We start from the raw sequence: 26774 nt of genomic DNA, 5'->3' as shown, positions 1-26774 counted from the left end.
GGTTAATTCCATATTTTAAAAGAACAGCCACATTAATTTTGAAAAATGAAAATGTACATTTCTGATAACATATATTTCAGCCATATTTTAATTTCATACTACAGCTGACTTGTATTATATTTATCTTCATATTTCAATACTTAAAAAGTATATAAAATAAGACATTATTCTGGTAGCCTAAAAAATATGAAATGGGAAATAAAAAGGAGAAAATGCCCCTGCTACCTGTGCCCAAAGCTCTCTATGCTTCCCCTATCCTAAGATTTATCAAAGTTCATAAACTTACCTACTTAATTATCTGTCTCCCCAGCTACACTGTAAGCTCCAGGAGGGTAAGCACTAGTCCCTGTTATATCCTCAGTCCCTAGGATGGTATACAACACGTTGTAGGCACTCAAAAATACTTGTGGGGCTTCCCTGGTGGCGCAGTGGTTGAGAGTCCGCCTGCCGATGCAGGGGACACAGGTTCGTGCCCCGGTCCGGGAAGATCCCACATGCCGCAGAGCGGCTGGGCCTGTGAGTCATGGCCGCTGAGCCTGCGCGTCCAGAGCCTGTGCTCCACAACAGGCCACAACAGTGAGAGGTCCGCGTACCGCAAAAAAAAAAAAAAAAAAAAAATACTTGTGAATGAATAAAAGGCATCAGTGATCTTACCTGGTACTTAGGACACTGGTCTTTTACATCAGAAGATGAAGTCATGGAACTATCTAAAGAGGAAGAACTGTCTCCTCCAGGTTTCAGTTGGCAGCATTTCCCAAAGACTTTAACTTGAGCATCACTACAGAGCTTCTGAAAGGGAGACATTATTCCCATTCATATTTTAACAGATTTTCCACCATATATAAATTATAGCATAAAAACCTTTGGAAAAACCAAGGATGAAATAATTCAAAATAACATAACCTTAATATAATGACTATTTGCATTTTACTGTATTTTCTCCAGTACTGTTTTCTATTCTTTGTCTCATAGCTATAATAATATTTGTGGCATTTTTTAACTGTACTTTTCTCACCAAAATTATTAAATCACGGGAATTTTTCTATATTACAATGGTCTACACAATGTTCATTGTTGGGACTTAATTATATACTGCAGCAGTTTTCAAATTATTTGATCTCAAAAACCTATTCATGCTCTTAAAAATTATTTAGGATCCCAAAGGCATTTTGTTTATGTGTGATGTATGTATCAATATTTTCCCATATTAGAAATTAAAATTGAGGAATTTTAAAATATTTATAAATTTATTTAAATATAACAATATACCCATTATAAGCTAATGTAAGTAACATATTTTAATGGAAAAAAACTGGGGAGATGTAGGAATAGGAAGAGAAATGCAAATGAGACATATTTCAATGTATGTTCATATATATGTAAGTTTAATCTTTTGAAATGAGAATGCATCCATGTATTGGACAGTTACATTTTTAATAATAGCTGAGCTTAGGACCAGAAGGCTGTACTGTCTAGCATGGAAGAAGAAAGTATTTCAGTTTTTTGCTTTAGAAATAGAGACACAGACATAGAGAACAAATGTATGGATGTATGGATACCAAGGGGGAAAGGGGTGGGGTGGGGGGAATTGGGAGATTGGGATTGACACATATACACTACTGCATTATTGATACTATGCATAAAATAGACAGCTGATTAGAACATACTGTATAGCACAGGAAAGTCTACTTAGTTCACTGTGGTATCCTAAATGGCAGGGAAAACCAAAAGGGAGGGGATATATGTATATGCATGGCTGATTCATTTTGCTGTGCAGTAGAAGCTAACACATTGTAAAGCAACTAGACACCAATAAAAATTAATTAAAAAAATTTTTTTTGCTTTATTCCTCTTGTTCTCCTCTCCCTCCTGAACAGGTTCTAGAGCTTTCACTGCTCACAACTACCAAAATTGCAATCCACCAAGTTCTCTGATACTCCTAAAAACATTGCAATGCTTTACCACAGTTACCAGTATGTTCATTCTTCAAAACCCAGCTGGCCTGACTTATCTACTATTGCAAACCACCATTTATCAGTCAACAAAAGTAACTGAATACTATGTGTACCAAGCACCAGCGAAAAGAAGTGAATAAAACAGTTCTTTTCCTCGTGGAACTAACAATCTAACAGGAGAAGGAGATATTTAACAAATAGACAAATTAGTATAATTAAATACACTATTTCAAATATGTCTAATAAAAATAATAATGATAGCAACAGTTAACTCACATAGCACCTAGTATCTGGTCAGGTACTCTTCTGTTTTACATATATTTACTCTTTTATTCCTCACAACAACTCTATGAAGTAAGTGCTATTATTATCCCCATTTTACAGATAAGAGATTAAGGAGCAATGATGTTTATGTGAACTGTCCAAGAAAGACTTAACTTAGTCTAGGGAGATCAGAAATGATATTTAAACTGGAACTACAAAAAAGCATAGGAGTTAAGGTGAAAGAAGAAGAATGGGAGGGCTAGAAAGACATTCCAGGCTGAGGTAACTATATATGTCCAATCTCTGAAACAAGAAGCAATTTGCTAGAGGGAAGAAAGGGACAAACATATATCAATTCCAGGACTGAAGCATAATTTCTGCTCCTAGAAGGCCAATGTCTACGGTGCCATGTCCCCTCACTAGACCATCTTCCAACAAAGCTGTTGCTGCTTGGTTTCAAAAAAGCCATAACTTAAGAATGGGAAAGAGAAAAGACACTGTACAGAGAAAGGGGTAGAGGTGTGTGTGTGTGTGTGTGTGTGTGTCTCACAGCTTTTACATACACTTCTATGCACAATGTCTTATAGATCTAAAATCTCTACAACAGGACAATCAAACTAAGTCAGAATTGAAATACACATAACATGCCTTTCCCAATGTTCAATGTGCATCTGCATTATACATTAACCAGATCCCCTCAGGGTAGGAGGATGTAATCAACTTTGAGAAAAACAGTCTGTTTCTTCTAATGCCAGCATTGTAATTTTTAAAATTAATATTCCTTTCCCATCCTGTACAGGGGATCACACTGACTAAAGGCTCATTCTGTATGTGCATACCTGACTATAAAAAATCTCTGATGAACTTTATTTATAATTTTAACTTGTCAATATGATACATGATTCTTTCTCTCAAAAACATACGCCTCTCTAACTCCTGACCAGTGGAACAATTCTCAGAGCTTCTGAAAATCTGTCTCTCACGTTACAATCCTCATTTGGCTCAAATAAAATTATCTTTATTTCTTCTTAGCTTAATTGTTAATTGAATTTTCATCGACACAAAGAAATCTAGATCCCACTCTTTACCCTTTTCCCCACTCCACACATTGCCAATAAGTAAAATCATTTTTATTGGTTTACTATTATCTTTCCAGTATCTCTTTTCAAATATAAGCATATTCCCTTTCCTTTTCTCTTACAGAAAAAGTGATTCAGTTCTGCCGTTGCTTTATTTTCCACTAATATCATAGAGAATCTGTTCATCTATCTTTAGAAATCTTCCTCATTGCTTTTTCAAAAAAAAATACAGCTACACAGTATTCCAGTGTGTGAATATACTATAGCTTATTTAACCAGTCATCTGTTAATAACCCTGCCAGTGGAACTGCTGGGTCAAAACATAAATACATATAATTTTGGTAGATACTGCCAGACTACCTCTCCAAGGATGTCATTTCACTCACTTACTTTAACAGCAAAGTACTGTCATGCAACATTTGGGTTTTTGCCAATCTAAAAGGAAAGAACTAAAATCACAACATAATTTTAATTTCCTTATTATGAATGAGAAGAAGAATCTTATTAAATGTGTAATAGCCATCTGTATGTGAACTACCTGGTCTTATCTTTCACCTTATTTTCTACTGAATGTTTCTCCTTTCTTGATTTCTAGGAATTTTTTATATAGAAAGATTACCAGCTGGTTTTATATCCTATAAAAATGTTTTCCCATACCGTTTATCTTCTGATTTTCCTCATGGTAGTTTTTTTCTTTTTTGTTTGTTTGCTTTTGCTTTGTTTTGCTCACCATCCAAGTTATTTCCGTTTCTTTTTTTATTTGGTTGTCAAATGTGTAAGTCTTTTAACTTTATGGCTTCTGCATTTTGAGCAATAGCTAAAAGGTATTTTCCACTCCACGGATACATAGGAACTCATGTTATCTTTTTGTAATGTCACAGTTTTATTTTTTTTACATTTAAATGTTTGACATACTTGAGATATGAATCTAAGTTTATCTTTCTTATAATTGGCTAATTATCTAATACCATTTATTAACCTTTACCCTACTGATTTAAGATGATGCCTTTATCATATATTAAATCCCTGCATGTATTTAGATCTACTTCTGATCCTCTATTTCATTCCATTAGTCTATTGATCTATTTATGTTCCAATAATATATTCTTTTAATTATTGAGACTTTACAATATAGTTTTCAAATCTGGTAGAACTTACTCAACCTCACTACTCTTTCTTTTTCAGTTTTCCAACCTATTATTTGCTAATTTCTTTCCATTTGAACTTTAGAATCTGCTATCTAATTCCAGATACCACCACCCACCAAAAATAATAATAATAATAATAACAACAACAATAAGGTTGCCATTTTTATGGAGATAGCATTATTTTACAAAGCAACTTAGAGAGAATGGACAACTTTATGACATTGCGTATTACCCAAAAATATATTTTGCCTTTTCATTTGCTCAAGTAAGCTTTTATGTACCTCAGGAGATTTTTAAAGTTCTAAACATATAGATTTTGTTAAGTTTATGAAAAGGCATTTTTTTAATTGCTGTTTTACTTTTTTAAGGTGCTAAAAAATAAATTAATTTTATTGAGTTCCCAAATGCTTAAAGCACTTGTCCTTTTTTACTTAGAAGCCCCCATGCTCCTTCTTTTTTTTTTTTAACATCTTTATTGGAGTATAATTGCTTTACAATGGTGTCTTAGTTTCTGCTTTATAACACAGTGAATCAGCTATACATATACATATATCCCCATATCTCCTCCCTCTTGCGTCTCCCTCCCACCCTCCCTATCCCACAAAATTGCTATTTTAAATGGAGCCTTAGCTTCCTTCATACTTCCAATTGGAAGTTATTTGTATATACTGAGTTTACTGATTTCTGTATATTAACTTCTATATAGCTTCAATTACCTAACCAAATCTATGTTCCAAATCTGATATCACAATTACAATTCAACTACTAGCACTTGTACAATGCTTCTGAGTGTACATAACTCTAACACATTAAAATTTGTATTCACCTTTCCAAAGTTATTTGAATCTGCTGATGTACAACTTTATTCTTGTATATAACCAATGAAGGTTGAAACATGTGAGTGACGATGTAACTTCACTGGGAACACATGCACTGGATTATTGTTAACACAGAAATAATGTCCAAGATAAAGATAGTATCATATGATCAAATCACACTTGATCCATTTGGCTGTATCAGTGTTCAAAGAAACCACATCTCAATAATTTTTACATTTCAACTAGATGCTGAATAAGGTCTGAGGATCAAAAGTAAAAAAATAAACTTTTACAAAAGAGAGAAGTTTCTTGGGCTTCCCTGGTGGCGCAGTGGTTGAGAGTCCGCCTGCCGATGCAGGAGACACAGGTTCCTGCCCCGGTCTGGGAAGATCCCGCATGCCGTGGAGCGGCTGGGCCCATGAGCCATGGCCACTGAGCCTGCGCGTCCGGAGCCTGTGCTCCGCAACGGGAGAGGCCACAGCAGTGAGAGGCCCACGTACCGCCAAAAAAAAAGAAGTTTCTTGATTACAATCACTGAATCTTCAAGAGTCATTTTTCACAGAATATAATAGAGTTGGAAAAATAAATGTTCTGAGAAAGCTATACATTGATTAATATAATTTTATTTCAGCATTGTAAGACAATATTCAGGAAACTGCTAATGCCTAAACTATCTCATCATTATGTATAGACCCAAAATATTGTGTAGGAAGTTTAAAATGATCATTTACATCACACAGTCCCTCTCTGCCTATATAGAACTGACATGATTTGATGTTCCAAAGGTATAAGTACAGTAAAGTAGATGAAAAAAATCACTTAATGATTCCAACAGCTCACAATTTGGGAAAAAATCATGTGTTCTGTAGTGTTCAAAAGGAACATATAAAATCTTCATTAAAGTATTTACAGGATTTTGATAATAAACTTCCTAACTTTTAATTAAAGCTGATCAAAATATGTCCTGAGTATTTACCATGTGTGAGGCAGTGTGCCGTTTAGGAAACAAAGGTGAATAACAGACAAATTTTTTACTTTTTTTTGCAATTTAATAACAAATAAACATACAAATATAGCTCCAATATAGAAGTCTGTGAAAGACTATAAACAAAGGAGTATGAGAATTCTTATGTAGCAGAAAAGAGGAATCAGAAAGGATTCATAAAGTTGTGATACAATAAACCTTGAAAGAAGATAAATCTTCATCTAGGGAGATAGCACGTAACATGAGGATATATAAAACAACTGAGACTGGAAATATTCAAAGCTGTTTGATTTCTAGTCACTGATGAGTCTAGAGGAAAGTTGGAAAAAGAAGAAGCAGGCTTACAGGAAAATTTCAGAAGACTGAGCAATGAGTGGATGGTATGAGCTTCGAGCTGGTAGACAGATTACTACTGAGAGACTAAGAGACACAGAGAAGAGACTAAGAGATACAAAGGAGAGATTGAGCTAAGACACTGAGGAGAGCCGGAGAGAGAGTGAGGCAGAGAGACTAAGAGACATCAACAAACACTGAGAAGGACAAAAAAAGACAGAGACAGAAAAAGACGGAAGGGCATATAAATAAAGGAGAAAGTAAAAGGATAATTATTTTGTTGGTGTTGGGTAAAGAGGCTTTGTGAAGATTTGCAGGCAAAGAAAAAAAGCTAACAGAGGGAAGAAGGAGATATCAGATGGAGAGAAGACTAATGAGACTAATGAAGCATCATTTCAGAAAAGGTGGGCAGAAAGGGTTCAAGAAACAGCATGACACGACACTCACAAGGCTGTTTAAGACAAAAGGGAAGAATGCTAAAGAAACACAATGAATAGCATCAAGAGAAATAGTAAAGGAGAAGTTATATGCTGCAATTCAATGGAACATCATCAAGCACACAAAAAACTTCAATAAATATTTGCTAAAGAAATCATCAAGAGAGTATTGATTGTCAACCTGTCAGTCTTAGCCAAGTTCTGCTGAGCTATTAGCAGTCTAAACACAAAAAAAACATGCTTATCACATTTGCAGCTAGCCTTAGATTTCAACTGTCTGCTTGACCATCTACAATTCTATGACTCTTAGGCACCTCACCACTCAGCTATTCAAACCAAAACGCTGAATTCACCAAACACTTCCTTCTCCCTCATCCCCCCACATCCAACCATTCTGTAAGTAACAAGGTGATTTTTTTCACTATTTTTAAAAAATTGACATATAAGTGACAACAGCATTATATTCATTTCAGATGTATGACATAATGATGCAGTATTTGTAATATATATTATGAAATGATCTCCATAATCTTTACTTAACATCCATCACTATGCATAGTTACAAAAAAATTTTTTTCCTTGTTATGAGATCTTTTAAGATCTACTCTTTTGGGCTTCCCTGGTGGCGCAGTGGTTGAGAGTCCGCCTGCCGATGCAGGGGACACGGGTTCATGCTCCGGTCCAGGAAGATCCCACATGCCACGGAGCTGCTGGGCCCGTGAGCCATGGCCACTGAGCCTGTGCTCCGCAACAGCAGAGGCCACAACAGTGAGAGGTCCGCGTAACGCAAAAAAAAAAAAAAAAAAAAAAAAAAAAGGAAAAAAAGATCTACTCTTTTAGCAACTTTCAAATATACAATACAGTATTATTAATTATAGTGACCATATGTACATTACATTCCCATGACTTATTTATTTTATAACTGGAAACCTATACTTTTTACCCCCTTCACCCATTTTCCCCACTCCCTACACCTGCCTCTGGCAACCACCTATCTGTTCTCTGTATCTACGAGTTCAGTTTTTTTTAGATTCCACGTATAAGTGAGATCATACAGTATTTGTCTTTCTGTGTCTGACTCAGTTCACTTAGCATAATGCCCTCAAGGTCTATCCATGTTGTCAAAAACAGGAAGTTTCCCTTCTTTTTTATGGATGAATTATATGTATTTTTTTCTTTATCCATTCATTCATCAATGGGCACTTAGGTTGCATCCATGTCTTGGCTATTATAAATAATGTTGCAGTGAACACTGGAGTGCATAGATCTTTTCAAGTTAGTGTTTTTATTTCTTCAGACTCAGTAGTGGAGCTGCTGGATCATATGGCAATTCTATTTTCAATTTTTTGAGGATTCTCCATACTGTACTCCATTGTGGCTACATCAATTACATTCCCACAGATAGTGCCCAAGGGTTCTCTTTTCTCCACACCCTTACCAACATTCGTCATTTCTTGTCTTTTCGGTAATAGCCATCCTAACAACTGTAAGGTGATACACAATTGCAGTTCTGATTTGCATTTCCCTCATGATTAGTGATGCTGAGCACCTCTTCATGTACCTGTTGGCCAACTGTATGTCTTCTTTGGAAACTGTCCATTCAGATCTTCTGCCCACTTTTCAATTAGATTGTTTGTTTTTTTGCTATTGAGTTGTATGAGTTCTTCATATATTTCAGATATTAACCCCTTACCCAATATCTGATTTACAAATATTTTCTCAACTTGGTAGGTTGCCTTTTCATTTTGTTGATGGTTTCCCTTGCTGTGCAGAACTATTTTAGTTTGATGTAGTCTCACTTGTTAATTTTTTATTTTGTTGCCTTTGCTTCTGGTCTCACATCCAAGAAAATCATTGCAAAGACCAGTGTAAAGTAGTTTACTGCCTATGTTTTAGCCTAGGAGCTTTATGGTTTCAAGTCTTATGTTCTAGTCTTTAATCCATTTTGAGCTAGTTTTTGTGTACGGTGTTAAAAAGCGGTCTAGTTTCATTCTTTTGCATGTGGCTGTCCAGTTTTTCCAACACCATTTATTGAACAGACTGCCCTATCCCATTGCATATTCCTTGGCTCCTTTGCTGTAAATTAACTGACCACGTATGTGTGAGTTTATTTCTGGACTCTCTACCCAAGTGATTTTTTGAAACATAAACCAGATCCCTTCAATGGCTTCCCACTACATTTAGAATATAATCTATACTTCTAACCCAGAGACCTATGAGGTCCTGAATATTCTGGCTCCTGTTCCATCTCTCTCCAATTTCATCTCTAGTTACTTCACATACTACTTTACTATCATTCCAGCCAAACTGGCCTTCTTTTAGATCCTGCAATTCACTAAGCTCCTAAGTCACCCTGTAGACTGCATTTGCTGGTCCTGCTTAAAGGAATACCCATCCCCTACACCATGCCTTCAATTTCTTGAGATCTCAGGTTGAATGTCACTACCTCAGTGAGACCTTCCTAATACCCCTACAACCAAACTGATAAAAAATGGGTTCCTGGGCTTCCCTGGTGGCGCAGTGGTTGAGAGTCCGCCTGCCGATGCAGGGGACACGGGTTCGTGCCCCAGTCCGGGAAGATCCCACATGCCGCGGAGCAGTTAGGCCCGTGAGCCATGGCCCCTGATCCTGTGCGTCCGGAGCCTGTGCTCCGCAACGGGAGAGGCCACAACAGTAAGAGGCCCGCGTACCGCAAAACAAAACAAAACAAATTAAAAAAATGGGTTCCTTCCTGTGGAATCTCATAAGAATTCTGTGTGTTTCTTTCACAGTACCCAATCACAATTTGGAATTATTTATTTATTTGTTTGTTTGTTCAATGTTCACCTCCCTAAGAATGTCTAATTGCAGGCACCAAGAGGGTAGAGACTGCTAAATCTCCAAGAGCCTAGTGCTCTGTAGATACTTAGTCATTTGCACAACCAAACAATACTTTAAGAAAAGTTTGCAATGTTTTTTTTCTTGTCAGATTGAAAAAGGTGTCCAGAGAATGGCTAAGAAATCTAAACAAACCACAATCTCCAGAAAATTAAGAAATGTGTTACTAATCAGAAGAACATCATAAAACCTGACAATCAAAATAACTCAAAAATTAGGCAATACTTATTATATGCCACCTAAGTAGATGATGAGGATGCTTTATAAGACAACAGACCACGTCCAATGTATCAAATTTTTCTAAGAACACAAAATCTCAAGTACAAACTCCCAAGTCTCGAAAAATAAATAGTTTGCCTATTAAAAAATAACTTTTTGTCTATTAAGAGTCAATTCTAGTTTACTGAAATGTTAGTGAAAATTGTCAGTTTAGGGAAGGAAAGAAAACACAATTCCAGGCTTCCATTTCCAGATTATAGATCCAGGCGATGGACAGTTTTTACATCTGAAAGTTTAATAGAAGTAGCAGCAGCAAAACAACAGCATCACTTGGGTTTTCTCGGATGACCAAGTGAAAGGCCATTTGTTACTGCTAAACTAGTCATAAAATATTTCAAAATATGATGTTGAAAGTCAACAGGATAGATGTTCTTGCTACTGCTGTATAGTATGGGAAAATATGATGAACTAAGGGCTACAGATTTAACTTGCTTTGTACCTTCAGACAAATAATTTCACCTCTCCAGGTCACACTTTCCACAGTCATAAGGTGAGAGGTTTGTACCAGATCCACTCTAACAATCCCTGTAGCTCTAGCCATATCTCATAATACAAGTATATAAGTAAATACATGTCAAACTAAAATTTTCTCTGGTACTAGACCAATGCAAATAAGGCAAATGTTTTTTCCTTTAAAAATTCTCAAAACCAGTGTTCTAAATTTTAATAACATGGTAAAAATGTTTTGTACTGACAAATAAAAGTACCATAACTGAAATCTTACTCATTCCATCTTGAATTAGAATATCTGATATTAAATTTGAACCAAATCAATAATGATGCTCACCGATACTGATATGTCCTCATTTTTTCTCTTAACACTGGAGTCAAACAAGACATTTCTCCCTCGTCTTTCACAGTCTTGATATACAATTAGTCGAATTTGGCTTGGATCAAACTCTGGCAAAGGCCAACTTTAAAGAAAAATAAAGATTCATTAGAATTACTTTAATAAATATTCCACATAAACTCCTAGAAATAAAATCTATATAATGAAACCCAAAGTTGTACTACTGCTCAAGATAACACAGAAGAACTTTATATAAAATACTACCATTTACTTTCACCATTTAGTTTAGGACTGAAAATTTACACAGCTATGACATTTTAGATTAAAAAGAAAGAATAAAATCTGTGGCAAGTATCACTCAGTGTATATAAAATATAGTCATCCCACATGAATCTAAAAATAGCTAACAATAAAAATATGTCAGTACATTTAATATAATGAAAATACATATTAATTTCCTGGCATGGACTCAGATGGCATAAGGCTAACCCAGATTTTTAAATACTTTTGTTACTTTAATATCAAAATGAAAAAACAGAAACAGCTTTCAGTTTAAATAACAGTAGCTAATTCCTTATAAAACAAAAACAAGTAAAAAAGTGATGAACAACAAAATGGGGTAGAAATCCTCATATATAGTTGGTGTGAGTGAAAATGGCATAATCTCTTTAGAGAATAGTTTTTTAAATATGTACACTAATTAGACAAATCTAGTAAAAATGAAGTTGACCCAGCAATTCCATTCCAGAAAAGTATGCCATTATACAAGAATGTTCATAGCAGCACTGTTCATAATAGCTGAAAACTGGACACTATTCATATACTTACCAACCAAATGGGTAAATATTCATACTATGAAACACCACACAACAAACATAATGAATGAACTTCAGCTACAGGCAAAAACATAAATGGACTGTAAACAAAAGAAATTAGACAATGACACACAATGACACCCATAAACACAGTTACTGTATTTTGCCATTTATAGGAAGATTTAAATCAGGTAAAGCTTTGTCAAGGGATGAATATTTAGTTTTTAAAACTATAAGCAAAACAAAGGAAATGATGGCTTCAAAAGTTTGGAGAGTGGCTATATCTGGGAGTTAGGTGAGGGTGGTGGGGGTTATACCAGGAGGACTGGGGCAGTGATGATGTTCTATTTTTTGACTTGATAATGTTTACACAGATACAGTACCCAAAGGAAAAAAAAAGAAAGTCCACTGCATTTGTTTTGTGTACATTATATTTCACAATTAAAAAGACTAATGGAGTAAGTGAGATGAGGAGGAGAGGGAAAGAGAGAAAACAATGAATTGTATGATGGAGATAAGAATCTGGTGAACTGAAGGCACTACAACATCTAGGACAGTTGCCAAGAAAGAAGAGAACTGTCCAGGAGCTGTCTGTTGTTAGGCTGAATGGTCAATTCCTCACAATTCATCAGTCACAGCTTTTGATTGCGTTCCTTCATTTCCTTAAGAGAACCTTAACCCTAACCCTATTGATGCATGTTTAAAAATCCATAACTGGCAACGTAACACATCTTCATCCCAAATCTTGACAGCAAATACAATTTTAGTTTTCCTGTATTTAATCCTTAGCAAATGTCTATGAATTGATGAAAGACTTATCCTAGACATTCAAGCTAAACCAGAGATTCATCCTTAGACCACAATGATTTGCATCCCCCTGAACAGCTTTTTTTTTTTTTTTTTTTTTGGCGTTACATGGGCCTCTCACTGTTGTGGCCTCTCCCGTCGCGGAGCACAGGCTCCAGACGCACAGGCTCAGCAGCCATGGCTCATGGGCCCAGCCGCTCCGCGGCACGTGGGATCTTCCCAGACTGGGGCACGAACCCGTGTCCCCTGCATCGGCAGGCAGACTCTCAACCCCTGTGCCACCAGGGAAGCCCACCCTGAACAGCTTTTACTAAACTGTGCTTTGATGTTATGCAAAGGAAACTATAAAAGGACAGACTGTTTTGGAATTAAAATCAGGAAGCTGGCCTCAAAGAAACCAAGAAAGAGGAGCACTTTAGAGAGGAAGAAGAAATACCACAGTTGTTACTAAAAAGCATCCACTACCTTTAGAAACAAAGAAGTCATTGGTGACCATGGCAAGGACAGTTCTAAGGACAGAGTCCTGGGGTCAAACTGCAGAAAACTGAGGACTAAATGAGAGTAAACAGTGAGTTTAAGACAAATGTCAAGGAAAGAGAAAAAGAAAAGGAATCATGAAGTAGAGTGACAGCTATTTTGTTATTAAAAAGGACACATCTGAACATGTTTACATATTGATGACAAAGAATGTGAAGTGGAAGGGAGATGGTGATTGACAAAGTAAGGCATCTAAGGAAGCGGATGAGGACAGGATACAGAGTACAGATGAAAGGGTTAACCTCAGAAGAAATGATAACCCCTTTGCTAGGATAAAAAGGAAGCAAACATGGACATGGATACAGAAAGATTTATAGATATGAACGTAAGGATGAGGGGACTCATGTCTAAGAGTCCTATATTCTTTGTAAAGTACGTGAAGGAAAATAAAGGATAGGTTGTAAAATGTGGGGACAGTAGAGAGTAAAAGGAGGGCAGTCTTTGTGGCAAAAGAAAATATGTTGACTAGGAAACATAAGATTTCTTGGAAATTCTCCCCTTTCCCCACTGGTAACCACTAGTTTGTTCTCTGTATCTGTGAGTCTGTTTCTTTTTGTTATATTCACTAGTATGTTTTATTTACACACATAAGTGATATCATACAATATTTGTCCTTCTCTGTCTGACTTACTTCATAAGCATGTGGGGTGATGAAATGTTCTGGAATTAGATAGCAGTTATGGCTGCATAACTCTGTGACTATACTAAAAAACCACTGAACTGTATACTATACACAGGTGAATTATACAGTATGTGAAATTTATCTCAACAATTAATAAAAAAGTTAGAATGCTTTGCTCCTGAACTTATCTAAGCATTTGTAAAGTATTCTGTTAACTCAAAACAAGATTATATGTAAAAGCTTAAATTATAAAGCTTCTAGAAAGAAACATAGAGTATCTATACAATCATAGAGTACAAAGAGTTCTTTAAAAAGACACAAAAGTTATTAAGCATAAAAGAAAAATTGATAAATTGGACTTCATTAAAATTTAAAACTTGCACATCAAAAGGGAAAATTTTTTTAAAAGGCAAGCCATAAACTGGAAGAAAATATTTGCAATGTATATAAATGACGAAGGACTTGTAAACAGCCTACATAAAGAACTCCTACAAAGCAATAAGACAAATCATTCACCCAATTTTAAAATGGGTGAAAGGCTTGGGCATTTCACATAAAGAGATATATGAATGGTGAAGGAACAAAGCACATGGAGAAGATGCTAACAGTATTAATCATCAGATAAATGCAAATTAAAACCCTTCCACAAAAGACTAATAACATTAGTTGTTGGTAAGAATATGAAGCATGTGGAATCTTATACATTGTTGGTAGGAGTATAAAAGGGTACAACCATTTTAGAAAATTATTTGGCAGCTATGACCCAGCAATTCTTTTCATAGAGACATATCCAGGAGAAATGAAAATATATGTTCAAAGACTTCCATAAAAATGTTTCGTGCAGGGCTTCCCCGGTGGCGCAGTGGTTGAGAGTCCGCCTGCCGATGCAGGGGACATGGGTTCGTGTCCCGGTCTGGGAGGATCCCACATGCCGCGGAGCGGCTGGGCCCGTGGGCCATGGCTGCTGAGCCTGCGCGTCTGGAGCCTGTGCTCCACAACAGGAGAGGCCACAACAGTGAGAGGCCCGCGTACCGCAAAAAAAAAAAAAAATGTTTCTTGCAGCTTTATTCTTAATAGCAAAAAACTGGGAACACCCAAATGACCATCAATGGGAGAATGGATAAACAAGCTATGATACATTCTACATTGAAATACTATGCAGAAATAACAAGGAATGAACTACTAGTCATAACATAGGTGAATTCTGAAAGAATGTTGAAAAAAATCCCGACACAAAAGCATACATATTGGTTATTCCATTTATATGTAGTTCTAGACCAGGTAAAACTAATCTATGGTGATAGAAACCAAAGCAGTGCTTGGGCAGGAGCAGGGTGTGAAGGGAAAGGACTAGAAAAGTATATGAAGGAACTTTCTGGAGTGACTGAAATGTTCTATATATCTACTAGGGTTGTAGTTAAACAAATGTATACATTTTTCAAAATTAATCAAATTATACACTTAAAAATATGTGCTTTTGGGGCTTCCCTGGTGGCGCAATGGTTAAGAATCTGCCTGACAATGCAAGGGACATGGGTTCAAGCCCTGGCCCGGGAAGATCCCACATGCTGCAGAGCAACTAAGCCTGTGCACCACAACTACTGAGCCTGTGCTCTAGAGCCCGCAAGCCACAACAACTGAGCCCATGTGCCACAACTACTGAAGCCTGCTCACCTAGAGCCTGTGCTCCGCAACAAGAGAAGCCACCGCAATGAGAAACCTGCGCGCCATAACAAAGAGTAGTCCCCGCTTGCCACAACTAGAGAAAGCCTGCGCACAGCACCAAAGACCCAACACAGCCAAAAATGAATGAATGAATTAATTTTTTTTAAAGTGTGCTTTTTAAGTAAATTGTACCTCAATTTTTTAAAAGGAGAGGATTGTGGGAGAAAACACTATATATATGGTATATATATAGTGTATTTACATTATTTACATTATAGACATCAAAACCATGGATTCACATTACAGAAATCTCACTAAAACAGAGATATTGAACATTTACCATGCTCAAAGCACAATGCCAGGTACTGGGAATATTTCTGTGCATTCATTCACTGACTTAAAAGCATTCATTAAGTATGAAAAGAAAAACATGACTGTGAAAACGTTCACAGTCTAATAGGAAGACATATAAATAATTTTATCACTGTGATACAGTCTACGACTGAGCAAACTTATAATGTAGACAAGAGGTCTGCATAGTGAGGTCAGGTATGGACTCACTGAAGAACAATAATAAATGATACACAATGAATAATAAATAATAGCTAACAGTTATACATTATTGTATACCAGCTACTGTTCTAAGGGCATTACGTATGTTAATTCATTTACCCTTCACACCACTGATTCATCGTCACAACTTTACTCCTATTTTATGCGCGAGAAAACTAAGGCATAGAGAGATTAGGTAACCTGCCCAAAATAACACAGCCAAATACATGGTAAACGGCAAAGCTGGGTTTAGATTCCAGGCAGTGTGTCTTTGGAGTCCACAACCATAACCATTACTCTGTACTATCGATTAAGTACTTAAAGCCTCTCAGCTTCAAGTTGGGAAGAAGGGTATTCTCTTTCCTGCAAGAAGAAAACATCATAGGCCGTAATTCTTAGTGACCCTAGCTCTGGAGTGTGCAGTGAAGCAACAAAAGCTACAAAGGCAGGCTGGCGCCAGATCAACACTCAGAACCATTTCACACAAACGTGTAAGGACTTCACCATTCAGGCAATGAGTAAACAGGGTGTGAAATAATAGGTAACAAGATCATTTTGTGCCTTTTAGAAAATCACATTGACAGAAACTTAGAGAAATGACTAGAGAAGCAGGCCTGGAGGTAAGAATAATGTTCTAACCTGAACCAAAAAATAGCACTGAAGATAGAAAGGGACAGAGCTAGATGTTATTTAGGAGACAGAGAAAGGACTTGGGGACTGGATATGGGGAATGAGGGAAGAGGATGCCTGACTCTTAGGTTTCAGATTTGATGAAAAGAGAGAGGTAGAGAATACAGGAGGGAAAGCAAGTTTGGGATAAGTGTTTATAAATTGAGTTCAAGGGGCCTGTGAGACAGCTGCAGACACACCTCTGATATTTTGATGAAAAAATGCTCTGGAGTTCAGGAGAAAGGCTTAGACTAGAGTTCTAGATACAGGAGTTATTCATACATAGTTGGTAGTGAAATTATTCAGGAAGAACACATTAATCAAAAAGAGAAAAGATATGGATAAACAACAAGACCCTACTATACAGCACAGGGAACTACATTCAATATCCTGTAATAAATCATAATGGAAAAGAATATGAAAAAGTGTGTGCATGTGTGTGTAGACACTGAATCACTTCGCTGTACACCAGAAACAACTAATGCAACATTGTAAATCAATTATACTTAAATAAAATAAATTTTAAAAAAAGAAAAGGTAAAAGAAAGCAAAGGATCAATAAACTAGAATTTTAAGGCATAGCAATATTTTAAGAACAGAGTAGAGAAGTCACAGAAGATCAGTAAAGGCAGACCACAAAAGAGAAAAGAGAAAACCAATGGTAAAATATTATTTCAAAAGTCAAGGAAGATGAAGATGAAAAAGGAATAATGCGCAGTGCCAAAGGCTGCAAAAAGCCAAAATTTTTATAAAGACTACAAGCGTCCATGGGTTTTAGCGATTTGGTGGTCTTTCGTACTCTTGCAAGAACCATTTCAGTGGAGAGATTTGGTGGGGGTGGGGGTAGTTACACAGCAGTAGCAATTGATGAAGAGAAAAGAGCTGAGAAAGTAAGATGGTAAGTATTATATATACTATTCACAACGGTTTCCCTTTAAAAGGGGGAGAGAAATAATGTGACCATACAAATGACCATCTAAACTGCAGAGTTTGGGGACTTCCCTGGTGATCCAGTGGTTAAGACTCCACACTCCCAATGCAGGGGGCCTGGCTCTGATCCATGGTCAGGGAACTAGATCCTGCATACCGCAACTAAAGATCCCACATACCACAACTAAAGATCCCTCATGCTGCAACTAAGACCCAGTGCAGCCAAATAAATAAATATTTTTTTAAAAAAATGAGGTTATAATTTAAAAAAAAAACAAACTGCAGAGTTTTGAAAGTAAAAGACAGCCCTAAACACACAAGAGAAACCTGAGATTATCTTGGGCAACCAAGATCTATGGTCACCCCAGATAAGTAAAGAAGAGGTGGGGCTACAAAAGGCTGCTTCTTAAAGGAAAAAGATATATACATATAAAACATATATATATATATATATTATTGTTTGTATGTATGCATCTATCTATCTAAAGGGAAAAGGTATATACTTAAAGATATGTATTTCCAAACTGAATGGAAGAAATCAGACAAAGCACCTAAAAGTAACCAGAGAGGAGTGTTGGACTAAGATCCCAAACAAGTTAGGACACAGCACTCTATGCAAGGCTAATGAACTACAGAAGCACTTAATGAGGCAGAAAAAAAAAAAAAAAAGACCTACAAATGAAAATTACTGCAGATAGGTGTGCAAGTAGGAGACAACAGATTGAGCATTTACACTGATTTCTGTTTTCTCTGAAAAGCAGAATCAAGAATGTATACAAGCATATATGAGATTGGTGGTCTGAACTGGGGTACAGGGTTTGAGATATAAAGGTCTGGCAAAGTCATCAAAAAATTAGGAAAAGTGCTAACCTAAGAAAAGCAAAAGCACTATCAAGCCATAGAGAGGGCCCAGCTGAGTTGAAAACCACTGGCTTCTTAAGCCAATTGTCTGTTGATGGGCACGTGGGTGGTTTCCATGTCTTGGCCATACTACCCCAAGCAATCTACAGATTTAATACAATCCCTATCAAAATACTTATGACATTTTTCACAGAACTGGAAGAACTAATCCTAAAATTTACATGGAACCACAAAAGACCCAGAATTGCCAAAGCAATCCTGGGGAAAAAGAGCAAAGCAGGAGGTATAACCCTTCCAGACCTCTGACTATACTACAAAGCTACAATAATCAAAACAGCATGGTACTGGCACAAAAACATAGATCAGTGAAACGGAATAGAGAGCCCAGAAATAAACCCACACACCTACGGTAAATTAATCTACAATAAAGCAGGCAAGAATATACACAGTCTCTTCAACAAGTGGTGTTGGGAAAGCTGGACAGCTATGTGTAGATCAATGAAATTAGAACATTTCCTCATACCATATACACAAATAAACTCAAAATGCTTTAAGACCTAAGTATAAGACATGACACCATAAAACTCCTAAAAGACAACATAAGCTAAACATTCTTTGACATAAATTGTAGCAAAGTTTTCTTAAACCAGTCTTCCAATGCAAAAGAAATCAAAGCAAAAATAAACAAATGGAGCCTAATAAAATTGAAAAGCTTTTGCACTGCAAAGGAAACCATCAACTAAACAAAAAGACAACCTATGTACTGAGAGAAAATATTTGCCAACGATGCAACTAACAAGGGGTTAATATCCAAATTACACACACAGCTCAATCAACTCAGTATCAGAAAAAAACCAAACAACCCAATCAATAAATGGGCAGAAGGGGCTTCCCTGGTGGCGCAGTGGTTAAGAATCCACCTGCCAATGCAGGGGACACGGGTTCAAGCCCTGGTCCTGGAAGATCCCACATGCCACAGAGCAACTAAGCCCATGTGCCACAACTACTGAAGCCCGTGTGCCTAGAGCCCATGCTCCGCAACAAGAGAAGCCACTGCAATGAGAAGCCCACACACCACAACGAAGAGTGGCCCCCGCTCACCGCAACTAGAGAAAGCCCGCACACAGCAACAAATACCCAACTCAGCCAAAAATAAAAATAATAAAAATAAATAAATAATAAATGGGCAGAAGACCTAAATAGACATTTCTCCAAGGAAGACATACATTGCAGCAAGTTGGATGGACCTAGAGCTTACCATACTAAGTGATCTAAGTCAAAGAAAGACAAATAACATATGATATCACTCATATGTTGGAATCTGATTTTTTAAAATGATACAAGTGAACTTATTCACAAAATAGAAGCAAACTTACAGATATCAAAAACAAACTTATGGTTACCAAAGGGGAAACATGGGGGGGAGGGAAATATCAGGAGCTTGAGATTAACATACACATACTACCATATACAAGACAGATAAGCAACAAGGACCTACTGTATAGCACAGGGAACGCTACTCAATATTCTGTGATAACCTATATGAGAAAAGAATCTGAAAAAGAATGAATACATGTATATATATATATAACTGAATCACTTTGCTGTACACTTGAAACTAACATAACATTGTAAATCAACTATACTCCAATAAAATAAAAAAATAAAACTTAAATTAAATTAAATAGGGCTTCCCTGGTGGCACAGTGGTTGAGAGTCCGCCTGCCGATGCAGGGGACACGGGTTCGTGCTCCTGTCCGGGAGTATCCCACATGCCGCGGAGCAGCTGGGCCCATGAGCCATGGCCGCTAAGCCTGTGCGTCCGGAGCCTGTGCTCCACAACGGAAGAGGCCACAACAGTGAGAGGCCCGCATATCGCAAAAAAAATAAATAAAATAAATTAATTAAATAAATTTACAGGGAAAATGTAAAAAAATAAGACATAAAGATGAAAAGATGCTCACCTTCGCTAATTATTAGAGAAATATAAATCAAACAACAATGAGGTATCACCTCACACAGGTTAGAATGGCTATTATCAAAAAGCCTACAAAAAATAAACACTGGAGAGGGTGTGGAGAAAAGGGAACCCTCCTACCCTGCTGGTGGCAATGTCAACTGGTACAGCCACTATGGAAAACATTTATGGAGGTTCCTTAAAAACCTAAAAATAGAGCTACCATGTAATCCAATAATCCCACTCTCCTGGGTACATATCTGGAAAGAAAACCCCAAAACTCTAATTCAAAAAGATACATGCACCCCAATATTCACTGCAGCACTATTTACAACAACTAAGACATGGAAAATCAAAGACTTTAGAATGATCCTTTATTAACTAGAAGCCAAACTCTGACATCTAATTCACCATATTTTCCACCTCATTGCATTGCCTCTTTTTATCAGAATTTAACTGAAGACATAATTAAGCCTAATCATTAACAGTGGTAAGCACACTATAACCATTCACAAAAACTGTCTATATACTACAGCAAAGTTATCTTCAGTATTAAGCTATTGTACTCAGCATAATATTAAACATTAGTAAGAAGACTGTTCAGTGATGAACCACAAATTATTTTGACTTTACACAGATGTTATTTATAATTTATGTCAGCTTATCTGCTCTGTATGTCTTTTATCTGACACCTTCAAAGAATGTTAATGAAAAATAAACATGCTGGAATAGACATCTCCCTTTACACAATGACAGAGCAACTCAGAAGACCATATGAATTTCTATAATACATGTTACTGGCTATGAAATTAAAGCTAAATCATGCATTCTCAATGAGAGCAAGATGGCTTCCAAAGAAGCAAATTTGGTTAATGGGGGGGAGAAGGGGGAAAGAAGACCAAAACCAAACTTGGGTGTTACAATGGGTGTGGCCCTCCAAAAGGCCATAATACGTAAGAAAATACACAGTATATCTATCTGTGGTATTAAAAGTTCAAGTGGGGAGGGTGGCAATTAAGGGAAAAAATGTCTAAAAAAAGCTCTCTAGCGGGATGATAATGTTAAAAAAAAAAAGACTGAGAAACACCAGACTAAACACTAGTTTGTATCTCAACACATTACCTAAATAAGACATTTTCACTTCAACTTTAATAATCTCTTACTAAACAGTATATTCAGCAAACCTATGGATTTTAACTTCATTCATTCAATAATTATTTGTACAGTGCCTACTATGTACCTGGCACTATGTTAATTGTTCTCTCCTGAGCCTTATCCATCACTGGTGTCTCAGTGAAATGGAAACATGCAAGATGATGAAGACCAACTCTGAGAAAACATTAACAACCTGTCCTCTTGCGAGAAATGGAGAGGGCAGCCCAGTTTCAAAAGCTATGCATGTATTGATAGATTAATTGCCTCAGTACTGGAAAACATTTTGAATTTGATAAAGGATAAATTACTGGGGAAGGAAGGAAACAATGGTGCGAGGAAGAAAGAGAAGGAAGAATGCTAAATTAGGCTACAAGTGACAAGCAAAAAGCTTTCCAAACCTAACACCGACATGCCAAGAACTGGTCACCATCAGAACCTCAAAGCACCAGAGCCAAAAGTACCAGAGCCAACTGGAGAAACATTTTCTGTACATGGGGAAAGTGATCTGAGTTTTTTAAAACCTGCAGACAGATTTTGCTTTAGAAAACTCTGCTGCTAACTGGCCAGTGTTTAAATATATCTCCTGAAAGCAAAGTATATAAGTCTTACAATGCTTTTTACTTTAGATAACATTTTAATTTTTTGGTCCTATGATGGAGAAATAACATTCACTATTCCCTCTGTAAAACACACTGACCAGCAAAGGACTGGCAAACGAATGCATATTTACATGCTTTAAGCTGAAAATAAAATGTTACAATGTATACAATAAATTCCTCACTTCAACTGACTTTTCCACTAAACTCTAAGTCCCAATTGTATCAGATAAGAGAGCTTCTTATTTTCCTTTTGATATATTTACTGTGCATTTAAAAAAATAATCGGGCTTCCCTGGTGGCGCAGTGGTTGGGAATCCGCCTGCCAATGCAGGGGACACGGGTTCAAGCCCTGGTCCGGGAAGATCCCACATGCCGTGGAGCAACGAAGCCCGTGCGCCACAACTACTGAAGCCCGCGTGCCTACAGCCCACGAGCCGCAGCTGGAGAAAGCCCGCGCACAGCAACGGGGACGCAATGCAGCCAAAAATAAATAATAAAAAAATAATCATTGTGAACATATAGTCTATATCAGCAATTCCCAATCATTCTAGTAAAAGGACACCTTTTTAATGTTAAAAAAATTTTAGTATCCAGTAACTGAGAAAATGACTGAAAGCTACTATAAATTCAATATAGTATTAATAAAAGAACATAAATACACGTGAATTACTATGCATCAGACAACTGCTTACTCAGTTTATAGACAGTACTCAATGTTTTTGTAGAGTTAAGGGCCCAATATGATAACTCTACCCCAAATTAAGGGTTGAAAGACCTAATGTCAGAATATATACAAAATTAGAGGAACCATATACAGAAAATAATAGGAACCATAAAATACATGTAAACGTTACATTACAGAAAGTTTTTAAAGAATGGAAAATATTGATCACTATTCAGAGTATTACTGCATTTCTGCTAGGAGTCACACAACTAAAGAAGTGCTTAAAATAATTAATTTTCTTGGGTACATAGGATCACCAGTGACAAGGTGCTATTATTGCACCAATTTTGTTTTCAATATAATTTAACTGATTTTGTAAACAGTGGAAATTCCTCCCAGATTAACAACTTGTTAATCATTTTAGTTTATATTTTGTTTGGGCTTTTCATGTTTCAATATCTTCCTGAATACTATAGTTAGAAGCTGAAAGAGATAGCAATATAACAGAACTTCAATTAATTCACTGAACAAATGAGTGAATGAGTGACTATTTCAGGAGATACCATTTTAATGCTGGAAGCCTACATTATAGACTATATGTAGAGTAATCATTTCTGTATCTAAGAAATTATAATCCTCTAACCTGACTGAAAAATAATCCCATGATTTATGTATTAATCTCAGTTCCAAAGAATTTAGGTATCAATTTAGGTCTTTTTCTTCTCAGAAAAATCTTGATTTTCATATAGGCTGCTAACATCTAATGATTCTTCTCCAACTACATTTTAATAAACTAAATATTATAATAAAACTAGTTAATCTTTATTTTTTAAATTTGTATTTATTTATTTAGGCTATGCTGGGTCTTCGTTGCAGTGCGTGGGCTTCTCTAGTTGTGGCATGCAGGCTTCCCTAGTTTGGCACCCAGGCTCTAGAGCATGTGGGCTCAGCAGTTGCAGTGCATGGGCTCTCTAGCTGTGGCATGTGGGATTCTTAGTTCCCCAACCAGGGATCGAACCCAGACCCCTATATTGGGAATGTGGAGTCTTAACCACTGGACCACCAGGGAAGTCCCAAAACTAGTTAATCTTTAATATTTTAATTATTTTCAGTCATACTAAGTTCAATTATACCCAGAATATTAATGAAATCCTAATGACTGTCATTTACATTTCTATGGCTATAGGATTACTATCTTCATTTAATCAAATTAGGTAATGCATGTGAAAAAATACATTTCTATGACAAGTATAGTCAGCTACTTGGCTATAGGATTACTATCTTCATTTAATCAAATTAGGTAATACATGTGAAAAATACCGTAAGATAAAAATATAAATTATTACCAGCATTAGGTAAAATCCCCAAATCCATTTATACTTATCCCATAATCTAACATGTATAAAATAATATGCACAAAGTAAAATTTACATAAAGTATTTCAGAGAAGAAAAAGTGACAATGTATAACATGAATTCTTTGTGAAATGGAACCTCAGCAACAGCAAATTTCCATACCATGAGAGGATACCATGTTATCATATCTGCTATCATATTTTACTTAGTATTTTTCAGCAACACCTAGGCCCAACTGAAATACACCTGACCTATGTGTTTTTTAACTTTCTGACATTAATTCTACATACCTGAGAACTTAAACTGCAGTGAAACACTGGAAGAATGTTTAAAAAGAGCTAAAACAATTGAGAGAGCCAGTATCCATGTTGTTCAACTGGGTTACACATATTGAAAAAGTATTTTTAAATATTTTTAATCCTACTTTCATAGTAGGATTTATTTAAAATATAAAATCAATGTAGCTTAGTCTAAATTCACTACTAATTCAAATCATTTAATTCTAGTCATAAATGTGTGGCGACACACAATTAAGATGTTTACAAGAGCATCAAAAATACTACCAGATAGGGCTTCCCTGGTGGCGCAGTGGTTGAGAGTCCGCCTGCTGATGCAGGGGACGCGAGTTTGTGCCCCGGTCCAGGAAGATCCCACATGCCGCGGAGCGGCTGGGCCCATGAGCCATGGCCACTGAGCCTGAGCGTCCGGAGCCTGTGCTCCGCAACGGGAGAGGCCACAACAGTGAGAGGCCCACATACCGCCAAAAAAAAAAAAAAACTTCAGGTCTATATCAGTAAAATTAAAGAATAACATCAACTATAAAATAACTGGATTATAATCAATAAGCTGACTAATACAATGTCAAGTTTTCAATTTAAAATTTATTTATAAATATGTATATGAGATAAACAAAAGTACACTGCTCTTCAAATAGCTGTATTGAGCGTTCTTACATACACATGAGAAAGAAGAGCAGTAAATGACAGAGAGTAAGACACACATAACGCCCAGACTAAAATGTACTATTTATAAATTAGAAAGTTTAAAATAATGAGTACCACCTGCTCAAAACATTCTCAAGCCCTTCTAATTAAATTTATAACCATAACTTTAATCAATTATTCATAAAATAAGTCTATCTAAAATCGCAGCATTAACATTGTTACATCACTAAATTTATAACTAGATTTTGGCTGATTTTGACATTAACAACATTTGAAAATAAAATCTTAAGCTGTATGTTAGTAGCATCTCTATTTCTCTTAAGCAATTCTGCTTTTCAAAATCCCTAAAAACTCCAGTTATGTACAACTGCCAACCCAGGTTAATAATAGCAATGAACCATATTCATCTGAAACCACAAGACTGTCAGGTGACATACCAAGAAGCCTGAATTTAACTCAAATAAAAGCCTCTCCATGCTGCAATGCAAAAAGGCTTAATCCTAGCAACAAGACCATGGGACGCTGGGAGATTTTAAGAAATCTACTGCCAATGACAAAATCTATTTTTTGCAAAAGGTCCATCTATCCAGTCCTACCATTTCATAAGTGGCATCCTGTTCTTTTGTTTCACCAAAGAATCTGGGATTTTTACAGAAACAAATTATGACTGACTACTTTTCAATTCCTTTATCTCTTCTACTAAAAATATATGATTAAAGAAAATCAACCTGAGTATTCTATAAACCAAGTGCCGTCCTGGCAAGTGGTACAGACTAGGAATGCCAACTTGTTTTAAGGGTTCTTTAACTCAAAAAGGGCAGGTCCTAGGCAGAGTGCTCAGGCAACCATAGCTAGAACCCAACTCTTTAACAACCCCCATCTATGAGGAACTCAGGGTCATCTAATAAACAAGAAAACAGAATAGTGCCTTTGTCAACTTCCCTGTGTCCCAACTCTGTCATTTCAAACAAGTACACACACACACACACATTCTTAAAAGCCACAAGTTTGTGTTCTACCCAGATGACACACAACTAAAAGGCAGGCCCTAATGTTCACAGGACCCAGAAAGGTCAATATGAAAATTGGTTCACAAATCTGAACTCTACGTTGAATTCACATAGACAAGTCTAACACAAAATACTACCTTTGAATTTATAAACTTCAATACATCTATCAAGTTACATTACTTGGTTGGTTCATGAAAAAGAAACATTTCAGCTTGCTTTAAAAACACTGTCTTTCTCTGGGTTTTTGCATTTTAACATATCAGCATATTCTTCCAGAAAACATGGAGGGTGCATCTGTGTATTATGCTGATGTGACAAATGCAGTAAGTAACAGAAATGCCTTAATATAATGATCTATTAAACCAAATCCTAACAGACAATATGCTAAAACCAAGAATCATTCCCCACATCCAACATGACAGAAACAGAATGGGCTCTCAATAAGCCAAACTTGGATTTAAATCCCAACTCTGCCACATACTGACTGTGAGCTTAGAAAAGTGTCTTAACTTCTCTAGTCCTCAGATTCCTCATCTATAAGACAGGACTATCTCTTTGATTAGTATAGGGAGAGTGTTTTATCTCAACACTTAAAACACTGTCACACAGATCAAGATTTCAATAAACATTTGGTGAATTACTGACACTGTTACTAGAAGTATCTCTT

General features: G+C 36.4%; 1 protein-coding gene across 3 annotated transcripts in view; it reads right to left on the bottom strand.

Annotated features, from left to right (window-relative positions):
* Positions 1–26774, bottom strand: part of FNIP1 (folliculin interacting protein 1) — a 170735-nt gene that overhangs the window by 67175 nt on the left and 76786 nt on the right. For all 3 annotated transcript variants that reach the window (XR_004349143.1, XM_032626261.1, XM_032626260.1), the window contains exons 2-3: positions 10963–11089; positions 655–789 (exon numbers count right to left, since the gene is read on the bottom strand). Coding sequence is in view for 2 of the 3 variants with exons in the window: in XM_032626261.1 (XP_032482152.1) it covers positions 655–789; positions 10963–11089 (262 nt within the window). In the remaining variant the exon portion in view is untranslated. The remainder of the gene's footprint in view (positions 1–654; positions 790–10962; positions 11090–26774) is intronic.

This window comes from Phocoena sinus, chromosome 3 (genome assembly GCF_008692025.1).
Source record: "Phocoena sinus isolate mPhoSin1 chromosome 3, mPhoSin1.pri, whole genome shotgun sequence".
NCBI classification, from domain to species: Eukaryota; Metazoa; Chordata; class Mammalia; order Artiodactyla; family Phocoenidae; genus Phocoena; species Phocoena sinus.
Note: the sequence above shows the minus strand (reverse complement) of the source record. Positions and strands in the feature narration are given on the sequence as shown.